At 35.6% G+C, this 18,461-nt stretch overlaps 2 protein-coding genes across 3 annotated transcripts in view; one reads left to right on the top strand and one right to left on the bottom strand.

Moving 5' to 3' along the window:
- Zfc3h1 (zinc finger C3H1-type containing) overlaps positions 1–6,377 on the bottom strand; it is a 48,762-nt gene extending 42,385 nt beyond the window's left edge. For both annotated transcript variants that reach the window (XM_015483002.2, XM_015483003.2), the window contains exons 1-2: positions 5,545–6,377; positions 462–878 (exon numbers count right to left, since the gene is read on the bottom strand). In XM_015483002.2, the coding sequence (XP_015338488.1) occupies positions 462–878; positions 5,545–6,142 (1,015 nt within the window). In that variant the 5' untranslated portion in view covers positions 6,143–6,377. The remainder of the gene's footprint in view (positions 1–461; positions 879–5,544) is intronic.
- A 120-nt stretch (positions 6,378–6,497) lies between these two features.
- Positions 6,498–17,583, top strand: Thap2 (THAP domain containing 2). The gene is made up of 3 exons (XM_015483004.2): positions 6,498–7,047; positions 13,655–13,850; positions 16,055–17,583. Exons 1-3 carry the CDS (start codon positions 6,977–6,979, stop codon positions 16,442–16,444), a joined length of 657 nt encoding a protein of 218 aa, XP_015338490.1. The 5' UTR covers positions 6,498–6,976; the 3' UTR covers positions 16,445–17,583.
- Positions 17,584–18,461: the final 878 nt, after the last annotated feature.

Here is an 18,461-nt window from a genome sequence, read left to right as displayed (position 1 = left end):
ACAAGGGTCATTTAACACTAAAAATCAATTAAAGGAGATAAATGCTCATCTCAATGAAAAGGGGGGAAAAAAAAGATGTGATAAACTTCAATATCCATTCATGCTAAAAAAAAAAAAAAATCTCAAAACTGGGAATGAGGGGGAACATCCTTTATCCAATAAAGCTTAAAACTTACAAACCTACAAAAAACTTAAAACACCATGCTTAATGGTAAATGTTAGAAGTATTCCCTTTAAGTTAACAAACAAAGGTGCCCACTGCTATCACTTATCTTCAAAACTATATTATAACTTTTGGTCAGCATAGCAAGAAATAAGATAAATTACTAAATAATATGAACATCTACAAAAAAGTATAGAAAAATTAATTGGAATCATTTCAATGAAGTGCACTTTCACAACATTATTACTCCTTTAGAGAAAGAAGTCTTATCACTAATTGAAATATTTAATTCCGTTACCTTGACTAGATTCAGTAGTATCAGATTTCAGGGAAAGCTGTTTTGCTCCATCTTTAACTTTTTTTAACCGATTCTTATCTCCTGGTAAAGTCAATTTTTGCCTGAGTGGTTTTAATTCAAATGCCTGAAAAGTTTTGACCTGTGTTTTCTCCTCAGGAGCTACTTCTTTACTTGAGTCTTTTGTAATACTGACAGTATCAGTGCTTGTTTGGTCCTCTAAGTTCAATGTTTTGGGATCTTCCTGTACATTCTCTTCTTTGTTACTCAAGGCTAGTTTTTCATCCTTATTGATGCATTCCAGTTCCAACTGTATTTGCTTATACTTTAAAAGTAAATCTTCAAAAGTTTCTTCCCCACAGTTTTCACTCTTTGATGAATAATTTTGTTTTCTTGATGGAGATCTTCCAAAACTTTTGGCTGAACAGCATATTAAGGAAACCACTTAAGTTACAGATGAATTTTCTCCATTATTATTTTTTAAAAGAAACTGATATTTTTAAATTACTACATTCCATTTAATATACACACTAATGCCTACTTTCATCATGCGCCCATATTTCAATTTAACAAGTATCCATATAAATAGTCCACTTAAAAAGCCATTAGTGTCAGTAATTACCAATAATACCCACAGCTAGTCCACCTAGTTAGGTTACAGCATCCTCCTTCTGTAGGTCCCATGAGAGCTCATAACAAGCTGGATGTTAAAGATACTTTTCTGAAGGAAGAGGGAAGAAAATGGTTTGTCACAGATGTGGATAATTTACACTTCAGATAATCAGGAAGAATTGTTTCTTTAGTTTCTTCTCACATTTCAAATTTTTTAAAAAATAAGAAAATGAACACTGGCAATTAGTAGTTAGACCAATTTATGAATGAAAGACATCTTTTTCTTTGGTACCAGGGATTAAACCCAGAGATGCTTAACCACTGAGCCACATCCCCAAAACCTTTTTTTTCTTTTAAATTTTGAGCCAGTCTCACTAAATTGCTCAGGACCTCACTAAGTTGCTGGGGCTGGCTTTGAACTTACAATCCTCCTGCCTCAGCCTCCTGAGCTGATAAATTTACAGGCATGCACATTTTCTTAAAAATCTAATACATAACAAGCTCAGAGCTCATCAAGATACTAACATTCAACATATTCACAACTTGAATAATTGTAAGTTGCAAATAAAAAATAAGGAAAATCCCTAAATAGCACTCAAAATGTATTTTCTAATTTCAAATAATTCATACATGTGAGAATTTTTACACCTTTTTCCAGCCTGGAAATTACCAAGGAAAAAGATGAACACTTTTTGTGGTTTTAATATAATAAATAATTTTTAGATCATTTTGTAAGGGTTAGGATATAACATTATACCTCCTAAATACAGTAACAGGACAAGCAGCCAGCAAAGATTTTTAAACTCCTCTGATGACCAATCCAAGAATGAGAACCAACATCAAATATTAGAAAATAAATAAGCTTTACAATTGAAAATCTTCAGCAAAACTACTGTAACAAATCTTTGGTTCTCTGATCTCTTCAGTACCAAATTTCTTAAAAGAATACAAGTTTTTCAAAGGCTCTCTTACCTATGCTCCAACCAAACAGAATCTGGCTTGTCTCAATAATTCAACAGAAGCTGTTCTGGCTGTGCTTATCCACCAGTGTTTTCAAGTCTTACTTTACCTGACCTCTCTGTAACATTTGACACTATAAACCATTGCTCTCTTGGCTTACATAACTTCCACTTATCCTTCTGTTTTCTCTTACCTTTTTAAAGCTTCATGATTTCTTTCTCTCCAACTAATAATGTGCTCTCCAGTGAACTCTACTAAGATTCTCTTTTCATTAGGAACATTCTAATGTACTTCTGTAGTTTTAGCTGTCACAGGTGAGGTGTTCGGCCTCTTAAGACTTTTGGGTTCTCTAGCACCCACAAACGATGATACATACTGCTGCCATGGTATGGATACAAATACAAATCTAATAAGATCTCTCCCCTTGCTTAAATCTCATTTAAGAGTCCAAAATCCTTAGCATGAATACAATGCTTTTATGATCTGACCTGTGCTTACCTTTCCAGTCTTACCTTCTTTCTGCTTATCACATTTATGCAGCTTTATATCTAGGTTTCTGTTCAACTTGATCCCAATTCAAGTCACCACCCTTGTGAAGCCAAAACTATTTATCCTTCCCTTCCCATTCCTATGTACTCTTTGTACATAAACACTGCAATTATCTACATTTATAGCTGGCTTTTCAATGGGGCCATCTAAAGGCACAAATGAGTAATAAAAATAAAATTAAAGACCTTGGAAACAATTGCAAAGGGGAAAGATTCACTCTAACAAAAGAATATATAAAATAATTAAAGAATAGAAAAATGAGGAAACAGAATTGAGTTATGACTGTAACTAACCTCCTTGAAGACTAATATCCTATCTCTGTCTATACAATATATAGCTAGGAATCAAACCAACACTTACTAGATCTAATTTTAAGCTTCTTAATCTGATTTCTAACAGAACTTTTAAAAAAGAAATGCTTTCAAAAAACAGGTATTCAAATCTGTCTTTAAAAAAAAAAAGAACCACTATTCAACCTATTCTGCTACAGCTGAAAATTCAATGACTTTTTACTGATGAGACACACTGGCCTAATTATGTTAGCTCTCATCCAATTTGAAAGTTTAAAACAGCAGTCAACCAAGGGAGACTTAGGCTAAGACTGACAAAGTGTCTTATCATTATAAAAAATAAAAATGAATAAATGAAGAGTTGCAATAGGTTCTGGTTTATTCTGTTTCTTTAAAGTTGAAACTAGCATATCTTCATAATTACAAAAAAAGAAACTATCACCACCCCCCAAAAAATCTATATTCAGACTACCTCATTTGTAGATTACTAAAGTGAGCCATAGAATTACCTTCATTCTTTCTTTACACAATATTTGTAAAATAAAAAGCATTTTTACAATCACACAGTGGAAGTATGAATTAAACTGAGTACAACACTGATATTAAAAGAATTTAAAGGTTTGTATTAAAAATTTTGTTTGCTCACATTACACAAAAGTAGCTGGAAACTACATTTGCCTTGTCAAAACCTTATAAAAACCACCACCTCTAGGATGGATTAATGATATTTCATAAGAAAAACAATGAGCAGAATATCAAAACAAGTGTCCTTTTCTTAAAGTACAGCATCTGTGAAAGGAAAAACAGCAAGATAGCTCGTTTCTGACAAAGTTATTACAGAAATCAGTCACACAGGAAGTCTAGATGCTTTCCTATATTTTTGTTGCAATTCCATATGCCTATTTATTACTAAAAGCATGTAAACAGAAAAATTAGCAAAGGTAAATGGCAGAGGCCCAAACTGGTACCAAATGAGCAGAAAGAAAGACAAAGATGATGGGTGTGGTGGCACATGCCTATAATCCCAGCGATTTGGGAGGCTAAGGCAGGAGGATTGCAAGTTTGAAGCCAGCCTAAGCAACTTGGCAGGATCCTAAACAAAGATAGGAGGTGGGTGAACACTCTGTTCTCCCCCATTTTCTTATACAAAATAGATTTTTAAAAAGCTTTGAGTGCCCATAATACTTTTTATATAACTCAACTTGAACTTTTTTAGTAAGCTACATTTATTTTCATTTGTCTCTCCAACAAAAATAGTTTCATCTCTATCCTTAAACAGCCCTTTAGGTTTTTTTTGTTGTTGTTTTGTTTTGTTTTTTTTTAGATTCAGAATAAACAAATCTAGAGGAAAAAAAAAAAATCTTGGACACAGGTTTTCTAAGCTCAGTGGTGGAGCACTTGCCTAGCATTGTGTGAGGCACTGGGTTTCATTCTTAGCACCATTAACTAATTAGTTAATTAATTAATTAAAGGTTCATCAACAATTTAAAAAAAAAGTTAAATACCTACATGATTTTTCTCTGAAACAATTTAAAATACCCCTAACCCAATGTTTAGTTGCAGAAACAACTTTTTCAGGGCATCAACACCACAACCTGTTTTTTTTTTTTAACCTAAACCTTTCTTTCCCCTTTCATCATGACACCTGGGAAAAACCATTCTGACCCTAAGTATTCTATAAAAATAATTTTAAAGGTTTTCCAATTAAATGTTGTTATATATAAACTTCATAATGAAGACTAGGCTGGAGTTGTGACTCATCAGTAGAGCGCTCGTGCGAGGCCCTGGGTTCAATCCTCAGTACCATATAAAAATAAATAAATAAAATAAAGGTATTGTGTCCAACTACAACTAAAAAATAAATATTAAAAAATTATTAAATATAAACTTTGAATAAATGAAAATATTAAAATCATTGCACCATAAGAACTACAATTAGTCATGAAAATCCTTAGTAAATTGTTTTACAATTATCACAGAGTCAAGACACAGTTCTATAAAACAAGAAAACTTGAGATACAATCCCACACTCTAATATATTAAAATAAAAATGCTGGCAAGTTTATTTTTCTCTGTAGTCCACATTTAGACACACTGCGAGTTATAAAATGCCCAAAAGTGAACACAGGAAAAGACACTGAGCCCCCGCCCCTTTTTTTTTTATTTTCCACTTTAAAAGGTAGCAGTGGGAAAGAATAACTCAAAAAAGGCTTTTAAAAAAGGAATTATCAGAATGATAGGATTATGCCGAATCAAACTTCACAATTTCCAATGTCAAAGTGCACGCAATTAAAGTAACAGCATTCCCCAAACTGTTTACTATTTTTCATCCAAAAATCTTAAGTCAAATTCACTTGAAATACTTACTGTATTAGTTAAAAAAAAAAAATGCTAATGAAAACTTGTGCTTCTTACAATACTGATTTGATCGTATTTGATTCCATAGCTTTCAATCCATAACACATTTAATGTTAAAAAGCAATCTACCCAATAAAGCAATCTAAGAAACACTGCTATAGTGTGACACATGGAAATTACCAAAGAACAACTTACTGTAAGTATACTGACACAAGAACAAATAAGCGGTTCTGAAAAGTTACACTCATAGACCTAGTAATGACGCTTAAGGGAACTTTGAGTGACACACCCAGGGCAGATCGCCACGTTAAGGATACAGCTCTTCCGAGGTGGAGAGGGCTCTCGCCAGCTCTGACTACTGCTGAATCCGGATCCTGCTCCTCCTCCCAGAGGAGGTCTGCCCCCCGGCTTGCCGCCTCGGTCACCCCCGCCTCGCCCCCGACTCCAGCGACTACCACCCCGGTAAGGCCTGCCTCGAAAGCGGAAACGGTCCAAGGCGATGTGGCTGCGCTCCCAGAAAGACGGCCGCGGGCTGCTTTCGGACAGTGAGCTGGAAGGCATCCGCACCGAGGGCGGATGAGACCGGAATGGTTCTTTGGGTCGGTAGCTGCTATGTCCCCTGAGGTGGCCCCGTTCAGAGACGTGCCGCGAGCGTGAGAAATTCCTCAGCTGCTGCTGAGAAGAGGACGATGACGAGGAAGAGCCACCGCCTCCGCCGGATCCACCACCCCGGGCCGGGTGAGGAGGCCTTCTCCGCGGATAAGGTAACAGGCCGCCGCCACTGCTGCTGCTGCTACTCCGGCTCCGTGTCTGGCTGTTGTTATCGTCATCGCTGATCTCCCCATCTTCAAGCTCCCCTTCTTCCTTCGGCGAGAGGCCACTGGAGGCCGGGGCCGAAGTATCAGCGGTCGCCATCCGGAGAGCAGCACCTTCCACACAACCTTAGCCCTCCGTCCGGGATCCGCCCGACAATTGCCTTTCTCCTCAGCTCCTTTCTTTACTAACAGACTCGATAGGTGCGGCCTTACCGTACTCAGACACCTAGCGGGCTCTGCTCCCCAACTTGCCCGCACCCCAGCTCTTTCTCGCCGGACCGTCGCAAGCCAGTTCCCTCTCCTAGCGCCCCCTTGCTCCTCCGCGATCAGGGCTCTTCCGCCTCGCGAGATGGGGGCAGTGGAAGCGGCGGTGTCCGAGACGTCACTTCCTACAGCACGCAGGAAACGTGGTTCCCAGCTCACGCGATACTGACGACTATCGCAGTGCTCGCCGAGATTTGTAGTCTCTCTCCTGCCATCGGGTTAGCCCTTCGGGTCACCGGCTCACACCCACCCCAGGCTCGGAATTGGGACAACTGGGTGCGTGCCGGGGTGGGCGGACCTGCTTATTGCAGATGTCAGAACGTTTCGTGGTAATCCGAGGGGAAAACACCTCTGTCTTTCAATTGCTCCGAGGACCACTGCCAAAGATACTCCCTTCAGGGAACCGGGGAGGGGGGTCCGCCATATTGGTGAAGGCAGACGAAAGCGCCTAGAGCTCCAGGATGGTTGGCTCTGCGGGCGCAAATCCGCCATATTATTAAAGAGAAAGGGAAGGTTGACCCTCCTTTGCAACCCTCCTTCCATACATACCCTTTTCCCCACCCTGCTTTCGCGACTAAGCTTGCTGGGCCCTTCGCTTGCCTCAGTTGTCTAGCCTTTGTCCAAAGAAAGCTTAGCAGCTCAGATAGCACCGAATGAGGGGTAAAGGGAAATGCCGACCAATTGCGCCGCAGCGGGCTGTGCAACTACCTACAACAAGCATATTAACATCAGCTTCCACAGGTAACCTGGGGAGGGAGTGGGGGTGACGGAAATGGGAGATGCTAGTCTGAGTATTGCTTGTGTAGAAGGAACAGGAGAATTCTAATTTTTACCAACTTTCCCAACTAGTGACAAGGAAGACTTCATTTTTGTCCTTGTGTTTCTCAAATCTGTCCAATTTTTCCCTCAGGGAAAGTTTTACTCGTTTTCTAAAAGAAATCCAAGTACTGTACGGTGACTACTCCTTAGAGAAAGTGACAGCAGGATACCTTAATTTTCCACTCTTTTTGCTCCTAAATATTAGTCCATGTCTTGATAAGAATGACGCCATAAGGGAGAGGATCTTACCCCCTTCCAGTCAACAGTCACCGTTTGAAAAGCCTGCTATGTTCCCATTAAAACTGGAGAATTCTCATTAGCTGAACTGACATGGGAAGCATTTAAATTTCTAATACACACACACACAATAACTGCGGAGGAACTGAGTCATAATTGATAGCTATAAAATGAAGCAATTAGTGAAAGAGCAAAAGATAAGTAAGCTTTCCTGAACAGAGAAATAGAAAGAACCGAGGCCTTATTTCTCCTTCCGTTTGCTAGAAAAGCAATCCAAATTCTTTAACTCTGTCAAATCAGAACTCTTGAAGGCACTTTGAAGACTGCCTGACATATAATAGGTACTTGGTACATGTTCATCTTCTCTTCAGGTGCCTTCCACCTGCCCAAAGAAAAGAAATATTAAAAAGTTAAATGAAAACAATTCTGATTTTATATACCTCAGAACTTATATAGAAAATCATATTTTTAACCTTTTCCCGACTTCACTATTACTAATAGTACACCCATTACTAAAGCTACCATTAAAAAAAAAAAATCCTTGTGATGTTTGTTTTTAAACTACTTAATGCAAATGTAGTGCTTTATTCATTCATCCATCGGATATATACTGAATTCCTAATTGCCTGACATTGTGTTAAGGATTCAGAAAGTTCTTAACTTTCTAGAGTTTAGAGTTGAATGGGGAAGAAAGACATAAATAATTACCTGTACCAAAAAAATTTTTGTTTTAGATAGACCTAACTTAGCCTTGGAAAGAACACTTCTCAAAGGATGTGACATTTGAAATGAGACCAAAGTATGAAAGACTTGGTCCTGTATGTTACTTAAGAATTCTATTTTATTCTAAGAGTACTTAAGAAGTCATGGAGAGTTTAAAAAGAATAATGACAAGATTAGATTTGCATATTAAGCCTCCTGCAGTGTGGACAATTAGAGAATTAGGTGCTAGTCAAGCATCATTAGAAATGACTTTGATGAGAAAGCAGCATATTATAGAATGTTAATTTACTTACTATTTCATTCACAAGGAAATCCTGCTACAGTATCAACTGAACTAAATGCTACCAATTAGTTTACTAACACAAAGAGTGGTGGATTAGGGGAGGTGAGAGTTTATAGCCACAAATTAAACTGTAGTCAATAGGAATCTACGCAGTGGCCCAGCTAAAGTTGCATGGTACTAATAGTAGGGATGGATAGAATTGGACAGATTTGAGAAATGATTGAGGAGAAATTACTGGATTTGGTAATCTGATATGGAAGATGAGAGGGAGAAGTCCAGACACTAATTATGGTTTAAGAGATGATGGTATGTATGATAATGCACTTAGTCATGAAATTAAAATTTTTATGTGTAATCTGAGAAATTCAGGTCTTAAAGTAGAAATAACTATAATAAAAACAAATTCTTGTTTCATAAGTAAAACCATTTAATTAACGCGTTTCCACCCAGGACATAGCAGACTTCTTTATTCCTGTGTACAAATGATACTGCCTAAGTCTACAGTCTCCACTTTTCTTACCTTTTAGCCTATTCCAGTCTAAGTCTCCTTAATAATCTGAAACTGCCATTACTACATGTCTTTCTCCACACTCATTCTTCTAATAATTTCCTCCTTGAAATCCTCTATACTTTTAGACTACTGACAATAATTGTGTAATTTTCTTCTTTGGCTAATTTTCAGATTTGTTCTGCTAGCCCTTTTCCCTACTCCCTAATCTAGATCTTCACACTCTTATCTCCTGCCAGTCCAGCAGATTCAGTATTCATAGTGAATTTCCAATACCACAAACAAAGACCACTTCTGTATTCTGATTTTCAGTAAAGGGAAACACCATCTACCTGGATACTTAGAAGTCAGCATCCCTTGACTTCTCACATTCCCTCTTGATCTGATTATTACAACAGCCTCTTAATTGGTTCAGTGCTTTCATTCATGCACTGCTAACCAATCTAATATAATCAATGGTGTGTAGCTAAATGTTTAACAACTGGCTGTCCTAAGAAGTAGAAAGGCCAGATTTATAATGTTTACCTAACTTCCCTGAAGTCTAGTTTCAAGCTGCCAATGTGACATAACTGATATGGAGTTGAGAAGAGATATATGATATACTATGCTGTAATATTTCTACCCTAAAGATACTAGACATAAATAACATTAAAAGATTAGAAAATAATAAAATAATTAGGAAATTTGGGTATTTAGTATTTATTTGGGATTTTATTTGTGAATTTGTATAAATTAATTTGTGGTAATGGTTATATTTAACAACCAGTTCAAAATTTCTCTGTCAACAGCTTTTATATTTCAGCCTTTGAATGGCTTACCAGTGCCATTTTGGACAAACTTCAAAAACTTGGACTTGGCCTTCCAGCATCATCTCATGTCATATCACATTTCCTGTCCCTAAGATACTCAACACTCTTCACTAATCCCATTTAGCTTCACTAGCTATTCCTATTCTTTTAAGTGTTTGTTTTTGTACTGAAGTACTTTATCACTGAACTACATCCCCATTCCTTTTTATTTTTTTATTTTGAGACAAAATCGCACTAAGTTATTGAGGTTGGCCTTGATCTTGCCATCCTTCTGCCTCAGCCTCTTCAGTTGCTAGGATTACAGGGGTGTGCCACCATGTCCAGCTTGAGGGCTCCTGACTGATGAGCCCTTTCTGTTTTATGATTCTATATGGCCCTGTACATAGACTTTTTATAATATTCATAACAATTATTACGTTTATAATAATAATAAGTAAACTTTAGTATTTACCATGCACTGTGCATTAGTCAGGCATTTATGTTTAATTGTTAGAGCCATTCTTACCTTACTTTGTAGATACAAACAAGAACTAAAAAAGTTAAGTTGCAGGGCTGGGGTTGTAGCTCAGTGGTAGAGCACTTGCCTAGCACATGTGAGGCACTGAGTTCGATCCCCAGTATCACATAAAACTAAATAAACAAAATAAAGGTATTATGTCCATCAACAACTAAAAATGTTTAAAAAAAAAAAAAGCTTAACTTGCCTAAAGTCACCTAGCTATTATTGAAAAGGAACCAGTATTGGAGACCTGGTTTGTCCAAAGACGATGTTGTCAGCCATTTGTTGTCTACTTCTATTTGATTCTCTACCCCACTACATTATATATACACTCAGATGACAGACATCAAAACTGTTTACAGCCATGTCGTCAGTGCCAAGGAGCATAAGAGGCAGTCAACTATTTATTAAAGATGCAAGGAAGATAGCATTGTTCAAATTACTGAGTTATTTCCAAAACATCATGTTCATAAAAGCCTGGTTCTCTTGTTCAACAGTTAAGAATATATCTGGTAGGGAAGGGGAGCAGCGGGGGAATAGATGAATTCTAGATAGGGCAGAGTGGTGGGAGGGAAAGGAAAGGGGCAGGGGATTAGCAAGGGTGGTGGAATGTGATAGACATCATTATCCAAAGTACATGTATGAAGACACGAATTAGTGTCAACATACTTTATGTACATCCAGAGATATGAAAAATTGTGCTGTATATGTGTAATAAGAATTGTAATGCATTCCGTTGTCATTTATTTTTTAAAAAATCAATTTAAAAAAGGAAAGAAAAACAAAAAAAAAAAAGAATATATCTGTTACCACCATGTTAGTTTTTTAATATTTATAAGATGGTTTATTACTACTTAAATTTGGCTGATGGCTACATCTTCTACCCTTTAAATATACTGTGAAAAATTCAGATGACACATACAAAACCTGGTTAAGATTAATGCTATATAAAATTATACCAAAATCAAATATAAAATTGTTGATTATTATTCTATTTTAGCATGGATAATCTAAAGATTATTTGATAATGCCACATTAGCCCCATTAGTTCATTTATTGATTGATTCAAAAACATTCAAGTGCTTAACAGGCACTATGGTAGATAATAATGATAGACCCAGGGATAAAGTAGTCAAAAACCTAGACCTCACTCTACAGAAACTTAAAATCTAGTGGGGAGCCGGAAAGGTAAATAATTAGAATATGGTGATTTCAGGGATATATGATATAGCAACATCTAACCCAGTCTTCTGATAAAGAAAAAATATTCTTAGTAAAATGGGATTCCTAAAAGTCTTAAAAGAAGCAAGCACAATATGGTCAAGTTAAGGTTCCATTTGACGCACTGGTTTCAATATTAAGGAACAGTTTTAAAACAGGGCTTTAAAAAAGAGAATAAGAGGCTGGGGATATAGCTCAGTTGGTAGAGTGTGTGCCTCGAATGCACAAGGCCCTGGGTTCAATCCCTAGCACCAAAAATAAATAAATAAGAAGCTGAGCAGGGCATCATGGCACATGCCTATAATCCCAGCTGCTGGGGGTATGGTTCAGTGGTTAAGTGCCCCTGGGTTCAATCTGTGGTACCAAAAAAATCCAGCTGAAAAATAACACCTGAAAGACAGTCTTTCTGTATTTGAAGAGTTTTATGCAAATAAAAATACAGTGATTGTATTTATTTGTTCTGAGTCTCCATTGAGGCCCCAAGAAGAAATTAACTAAGGTCTGATTTTTAGCTTTGGATTAGGAAACATTTCCAAACCACTAAAATAATGGAACAAAGATTTTGGGTTTTGGTTTTGTTTGGTTTTGGTACTAAGGATTGAACCCAGGAGTGCTTAACCACTGAGCCATATCTCCAGCCCTTTTAAAATATTTTTATTTAGAGACAAGGTCTTGCTAAGTTGCTGAGACTGGCCTTGAAGATAGGAGATGGGCAATGTTTACTGGAAATTTGGACTTTCATTTCTTTGTGTCTATCATCACTAGCAATGTAAAACTAGGACTGTATAGGACAGTATAAAATCTATTACCTCCAAGGTCCTGAAGTTTCACTTCAGAATTTCTGAAGCACGTATTTGATGTGGATTATTCAGCCCCCACCACCACCACCACCCACAGTGCTGGGGATCAAACCCAGGGCCTCACACATGCTAGACAAGTGCTATATCATTGAGCTATATCCCTAGCTATGATCCTTTTTTTTTTTTTGGTTCTTTTTATATACAAGTCAGTTCATAATTAATACTTAAACTAAAGAAGAATAGTCAGTCATCACAGTTACTAGTAGATTTTTAGAGACAGCCCTTGTATATTTGTCTCTTCCTTAACAAGTATACATTAGGTACATGTCAGTTATTTGGTTTTTGAGAGAAATATGAAGGGAAAAACATTGGTGAATGGCATTTTGAGTTTTTCTAATTTTACTTTCTGCTACACTATATAAATTGAGTTGGTTTTTAAAATATATATATATATGTAGTTTAACTACATGGAAATAATACAGTGAATTAATTGAAATATTATGTATTCAGCTGGGCACAGTGGCACATGCCTCTAATCCCAGCTACTTGGGAGGCTGAGGCAGGAAGATCACAAGTTTGAGGCCAGCCTCAGCAACTTAGTGAAACCCTGTCTCAAAAAATAAAGCCTGCAGGGTGGCGTGTGCTTGTACTCCCAGCAGCTCTGAAGGTTGAGGCAGAAGGATTGCAAGTCCAAAGCCAGCCTCATCAACTTAAGGAGGTCCTAAGTATCTTAGTGAGATCTTGTCTCAAAATTAAAATACATATATATGAAGGGCTGGGGATGTAGCTCAGTGGTTAAGCGCCCTGGATTCAATCTCCAGTACCATAAAAAATATAAGTAAGTAAATAAATATCTGTATCATATTAATATAGCAAATTTTTGTTGAGTTCCTTGTATTTGCAAGATACTGTGTTAGGTGTCTAAGATAAATAAATTAAAAATATAATAATGATCCCTATTTTCAAGAAACAATTTATTTTACTGGAAATTTATTAAAATGGAAAAATTACAGAATACTGTGGTATTATAATTATGGAACACAGGAAGGAGTACCAGAATCTTCCCAGACTTTCCTTAATAAAATTTAATTTTTATGCAACCAGCACAAATCACAGCATTGTGAATTTGCTGCTGCTTATAATAGTTCTACATAAAATTTATCTAGATAAGTTTAGTCATGTTTTATTTTACTATCCATGTTAAGAACTTGTAAGAAATGTCTCTTTTTAAAGTCTGTGAAAAATAAATCTGCTCAATCTTTTTTTATAATTTTTTTAACAATTTATAAAACTCAGCATGAATTGGTTTCTTTTCTATATCTGGATATTATGAGTTTAAATTTTTTTATATAAATGGGAGACACTTTTAAATTTCTTTTAATCATTTAGGTACAGCCAGAAGTATGCTAGTTGGAATTTGAGTTGCCTTTTTGGTTTGTTTGTTTTAAGGTTTCCTTTGGATCCTAAAAGAAGAAAAGAATGGGTTCGCCTAGTTAGACGCAAAAACTTTGTACCAGGAAAACACACTTTTCTTTGTTCAAAGCACTTTGAAGCCTCCTGTTTTGACCTAACAGGACAAACTCGACGACTTAAAATGGATGCTGTTCCAACCATTTTTGATTTTTGTACCCATATAAAGTCTATGGTAGGTAATGTTATTTTTTTCAAAAACCATTTTTAGAAACCATTCCTTTTTATTTATAGAAGATAAAATTCAGAATATAGAAAAATTCACATACAGCAATATGCCTCAAGAAAGTTATAGATCTTCCTCTTATGTAATAAAGGCACAAGGTAGAATTAGAACTCAGATGTCCTGATTCCAATATTATTTCACCAAGCCATATTGTTTTACTATCCAGATTGAGCAGTCCTAATGTGAATTTTTGGATTAAGGATGTTTAACTGATAAAGTCTATGGAATATTCCAAAATATGAAAAAGATCTGAAACGCTTCTGATCCAAAGCATTTCTAACAAAGGACACTTGATCTGTATTGGAATCTTACCAATTATTATCCAAGTACTGATTATTATCAATAAATATACCATTGGTGAAACTTAGAAATAGTAGTAATACAACTCCAGCAGCATTCTGTTCCGATTTTAAGATGACATGCATATAATATGTCCCCAATGCTTTAAGAGCAACAAATTCTAAGTTATACCAAAGGATATGCCTCTCTTTGTTCAGAGGGAGGCATGACAGAAAACTTGACAGAGCTGAAGCATTCAATCTAGACTTGAGGACTTAAGAGTCTTGGAACTTGGGAGGTTTTTTATCTTGTACAGAACAACTGTAATTGAAATTAAGAACAAAGCCATTGGGTTGATGATGAGTGGGAAATTATCAAATATTGAAAGTGATATTTTGATGGAAGGAGAAAATAAAGGAGAGATGAATGAATGAATTTTTATCAAGTTAAGGAAGATCTGATCAGAGAAAGGTCACAAAAAAAAAAAAGGAGAATGAACACAAATAGGGGGAAAGGTTTCCCTTTGAAAAGGACAGACATTTTTTCTTTGGAAAGGAAAAACAACACTTTTCCCTGAGGTAGTTGTGATGCTTAAATTTGTAAGTGGGGGGGGGGGGGGTCGCGGTGGAGAGGGGGCTCCCTGGGGTGGGGTTGCCCAGGATGGGGGTGGGGGACCTGATGCTGTAAGTGGATATGAGTATCTGGATGATTAAGGAGCTTCTGGTTTCCTAACATCACAAATGTTAAACAAGCTCCAGAACTTTTTCACTATTTTCAACACTTAAGCCTCTCACACTGCCTGAAACATAATATAGTACTTAAATATCTGCTAAATTTAAAATGTACCTTATTTCTTTCTTTTCTGCACTCCACTCCCAAGTATTGGGATTACACACAGGGGTGCTTTACCTACTAAGCCTCCCCTCCCCTTTTTTGTTTTTTTGAAACAGGGTCTCACTAAATTGCTGAGGCTGTCCTCAAACTTGCAATCCTCCTGCCTCAGCCTCTCAAGTTGTTGGGATTATAGGTATGTGCCACCAAGTATGGCAAAATGTACCTTATTTCTAATATTTTGATAATCTATTCATCCAATAATAATCTTAGATGCCGAAAATATAAACAGCAAAAAAGAAAGACCCTGCCAATTCCTTATGTAGAGAGCAATTGCAGTTTTCATGAGAACAGGAATCACCTTTGTCTTTTATATTCACCATTATTTCCCCAGGAATTCATAGTAGTGTTTCAGTGTTTATTTAATGAATGAAAGATACAGTGTTATGAAGATATAATCTAGGAATCATTTGATATTCTTAGAGTGTATTGGACAAAAGTGTCCTGAGATTTCTGATTTAGGCAAAAATTTAGCCAGATTTTAAATCCATGAAGATATAACTGTGAATAATTAATAGATAAGTCTATTTAGAAGCTTGATACTTGAGAATATGTTCCTTCAATTTGTATTTAATTTATCAAATTGAGAGAATAATATTTAACTAAAAAGGGAATCAAAGCAATTATCACAGATAAACAAAATGTCTACATTTCTAAATTGGCCTAAGTAGGAAAATAGCAAAGGATTTTTAAAGTCTCCATAGAATCATGCTCAGTAATTTGGAAGATACCTTGGCAGTCCATTGTTTATTTCAAAATCAATGTTTGAATATCCCTGGAGATAAAGGACAAAAGGTGACTAGAGTTCATTCAGCCAGGCGAGAAACTTGATCCATGATTACATGAAAAAGCCTGCTGTTTTCCCGTCAAACTTTTAAAATCAGTTCTTAAAGTATAGTTTAAATACTCCAAAACTGGGCAATATTTACTTATTTGTGGTATTCCATAATTTATGTTCAACTCTGTAATTTTATTTGGCTCAGAAACTCAAGTCAAGGAATCTTTTGAAGAAAAACAACAGTTGTACTCCAGCAGGACCATCTAATTTAAAATCAAACATTAGTAGTCAACAAGTACTACTTGAACACAGTTATGCCTTTAGGAATCCAATGGAGGCAAAAAAAAGGATAATTAAACTGGAAAAGGAAATAGCAAGCTTAAGAAGAAAAATGAAAACTTGCCTACAAAAAGAACGAAGAGCAACTCGAAGATGGATCAAAGCCACATGCTTGGTGAAGAATTTAGAAGCAAATAACATATTACCTAAGGGCACATCAGAACAGATTTTACCAACTGCCTTAAGCAATCTTCCTTTGGAAGATTTCAAGATTGTTGAACAAAATCAACAGGATAAAACATTACCAATTCTCTAAATCTAAACAGACCAAGATTATCTTTTAAGTTTATCTTCACAGAACTTGATGACCATCCTTCATTATTTTCAGAGGTAAAGATACTTATGGAAATTATGCCAAAATTTAGTATTTAATAAAGTTTTACTTGAAGTAACATAATTACTTTATAACTTATGAAAACTTGATTACAAAAGAAAATAGAAAATTTTTTATGAAACTTTTTTTTTGAGAATGATTGGAAGTGCCTTACATGAGAATTATGTACTTAGAAATTTTGCCAGAAAATCATGTTTGCAAAGTTTTTTTTTAACTACTGTTAAAGAACAGCTTATGACAAATATGTTTAATTTATGTTAGAAAAAAATTTTTCCTGTACCAAAGTTGGGATATTACATTTTAAAGAAGACGCTAAGTAGAAATTACTTGCATTAAACGTGACTTTGAAATTGTTAGATTTGTATTAATTAAATTATGACTGGCACTGCTGTTTTAAAATTTATACAAACAAAACCTAAGGTACCAGGGCTGGGATTGTGGCTCAGTGGTTGAGCGCTCCTCTTGCATGGGCGGGACCCAGGTTTGATCCTCGGCACCACATAAAAGTAAAGGCATTGTGTTGTGTCCATCTACACCTAAAAAATAAATATTTAAAAAAAAACAAAACTGAGGTACAGGGACATTCTTTTATTTATTTTTATTCCTGTATTTTTCTTACCAGTAGAAGTAAGTTTATCACGGCCTTCCTTATATCCTTATAAAAATATTACATTTTAAAACAGGTTTTAAAAATAGTTATTTTTTGAACATGAAGTACCTTTGACTTATCCAGACCATGAATGAGTCCTCAAGTACCTCACAGTAGTAAAAACTAATAGCTGATAATGCTCATCTTCTAAGAAAACATGTTGTAAAATAATGAAAAATTCAAGATTTAGCTTGTTCTTAATAAAACAAATAAATGTGTACTACTTTTTTCTTATAATAAAAATATTACATTTCCAGCTTCAAAGCTGGTGCATTAATAAGCAAATTCCCTAATACCAAGTTCCCTATTCAGCTCTGCTCTCATGTGTGTTGGCAAAACTCTTGAAGCTTTTTGTTTTTTAACTACTTTTAAATTCTTCTGTAGCTCATTAAATTCTTATGTATCTCAGTAAGTATTGTGGGCTTCTCTTCCTTCTTTGTAAACTCACAGTAAAATGTAATCACAAAAGTATTTACCATTTTATATCTTCATAATTCACAACTTAAAATGGAATCAGTTTATCTTGCACACCAGATTGCTTTTTATCTCTTTTCTTTTAAGTGAACAAACAGCAACCGTACTTCATGAGAGAAATAAAATGTAGTTCTATATAAAAAATACATGTAATAAAACTATCCAAGGGCTGGGACTATAGCTCAGTGGTAAAGCACTTGCCTCACAAGTGTGAGGCACTGGGTTTTATCCTCAGCACCACATAAAAATAAATAAAGATTGTGTCCCTCTACAACTAAAAAATATTTTTAAAAACTATCCTAGTGCTTATTAATGTATAAAATATTAGAACTATTCTTATGGTCACCACTTGAACAATTAAAGGAACTACTTCATTTCATCAAATGTTTAATAAGAACGCTTTCTTCCCAAAAACTTTTGTCAACTCATGTAAAATTTATTAATATATTATAAAGTTATTTAATCCTACTTCAAGCTTCTGATACTACTGTAAGAAAGTAGCATATACATACATAAATTATTACAAATGTTTCCTGTAAAGAAATGACATTTTTTCTTTTGCCAACTGTTTAGATTACTTTTTTATTTTTATTTTTTAATGACACTAGTCATTTAAAAAGTCTCTTAGTTCCAGCCAGGAGTGGTAGCTTACTCTTGTAATCCCAGAAATTCAGGAAGCTGAGGCAAGAAGATCAGAAGTTCAAGAACAGCCTTAGCAATTTAGCAAGATACTGTTTCAAAATTAAAAGCTCCTTCATTTTTCCCATGCCCCCCCCCCACCCTACTGGTCAGCATAAACTTATCAGAGAAAATTAT

The sequence above is a fragment of the Marmota marmota genome, unplaced genomic scaffold (genome assembly GCF_001458135.2).
Source record: "Marmota marmota marmota unplaced genomic scaffold, marMar, whole genome shotgun sequence".
Classification (NCBI taxonomy): domain Eukaryota; kingdom Metazoa; phylum Chordata; class Mammalia; order Rodentia; family Sciuridae; genus Marmota; species Marmota marmota.
The sequence above is the reverse complement of the archived record's forward strand: the minus strand, read 5'-3'. Positions and strand labels throughout refer to the sequence as shown.

Coding starts and splice junctions, on each gene's coding strand:
- Thap2 (XM_015483004.2), top strand. CDS start 6,977: ATGCCGACCAATTGCGCCGCAGCGGGCTGTGCAACTACCTACAACAAG. Junction 7,048..13,654: donor ATTAACATCAGCTTCCACAG/GTAACCTGGGGA, acceptor GTTTGTTTTAAG/GTTTCCTTTGGATCCTAAAA. Junction 13,851..16,054: donor GTACCCATATAAAGTCTATG/GTAGGTAATGTT, acceptor TATTTGGCTCAG/AAACTCAAGTCAAGGAATCT.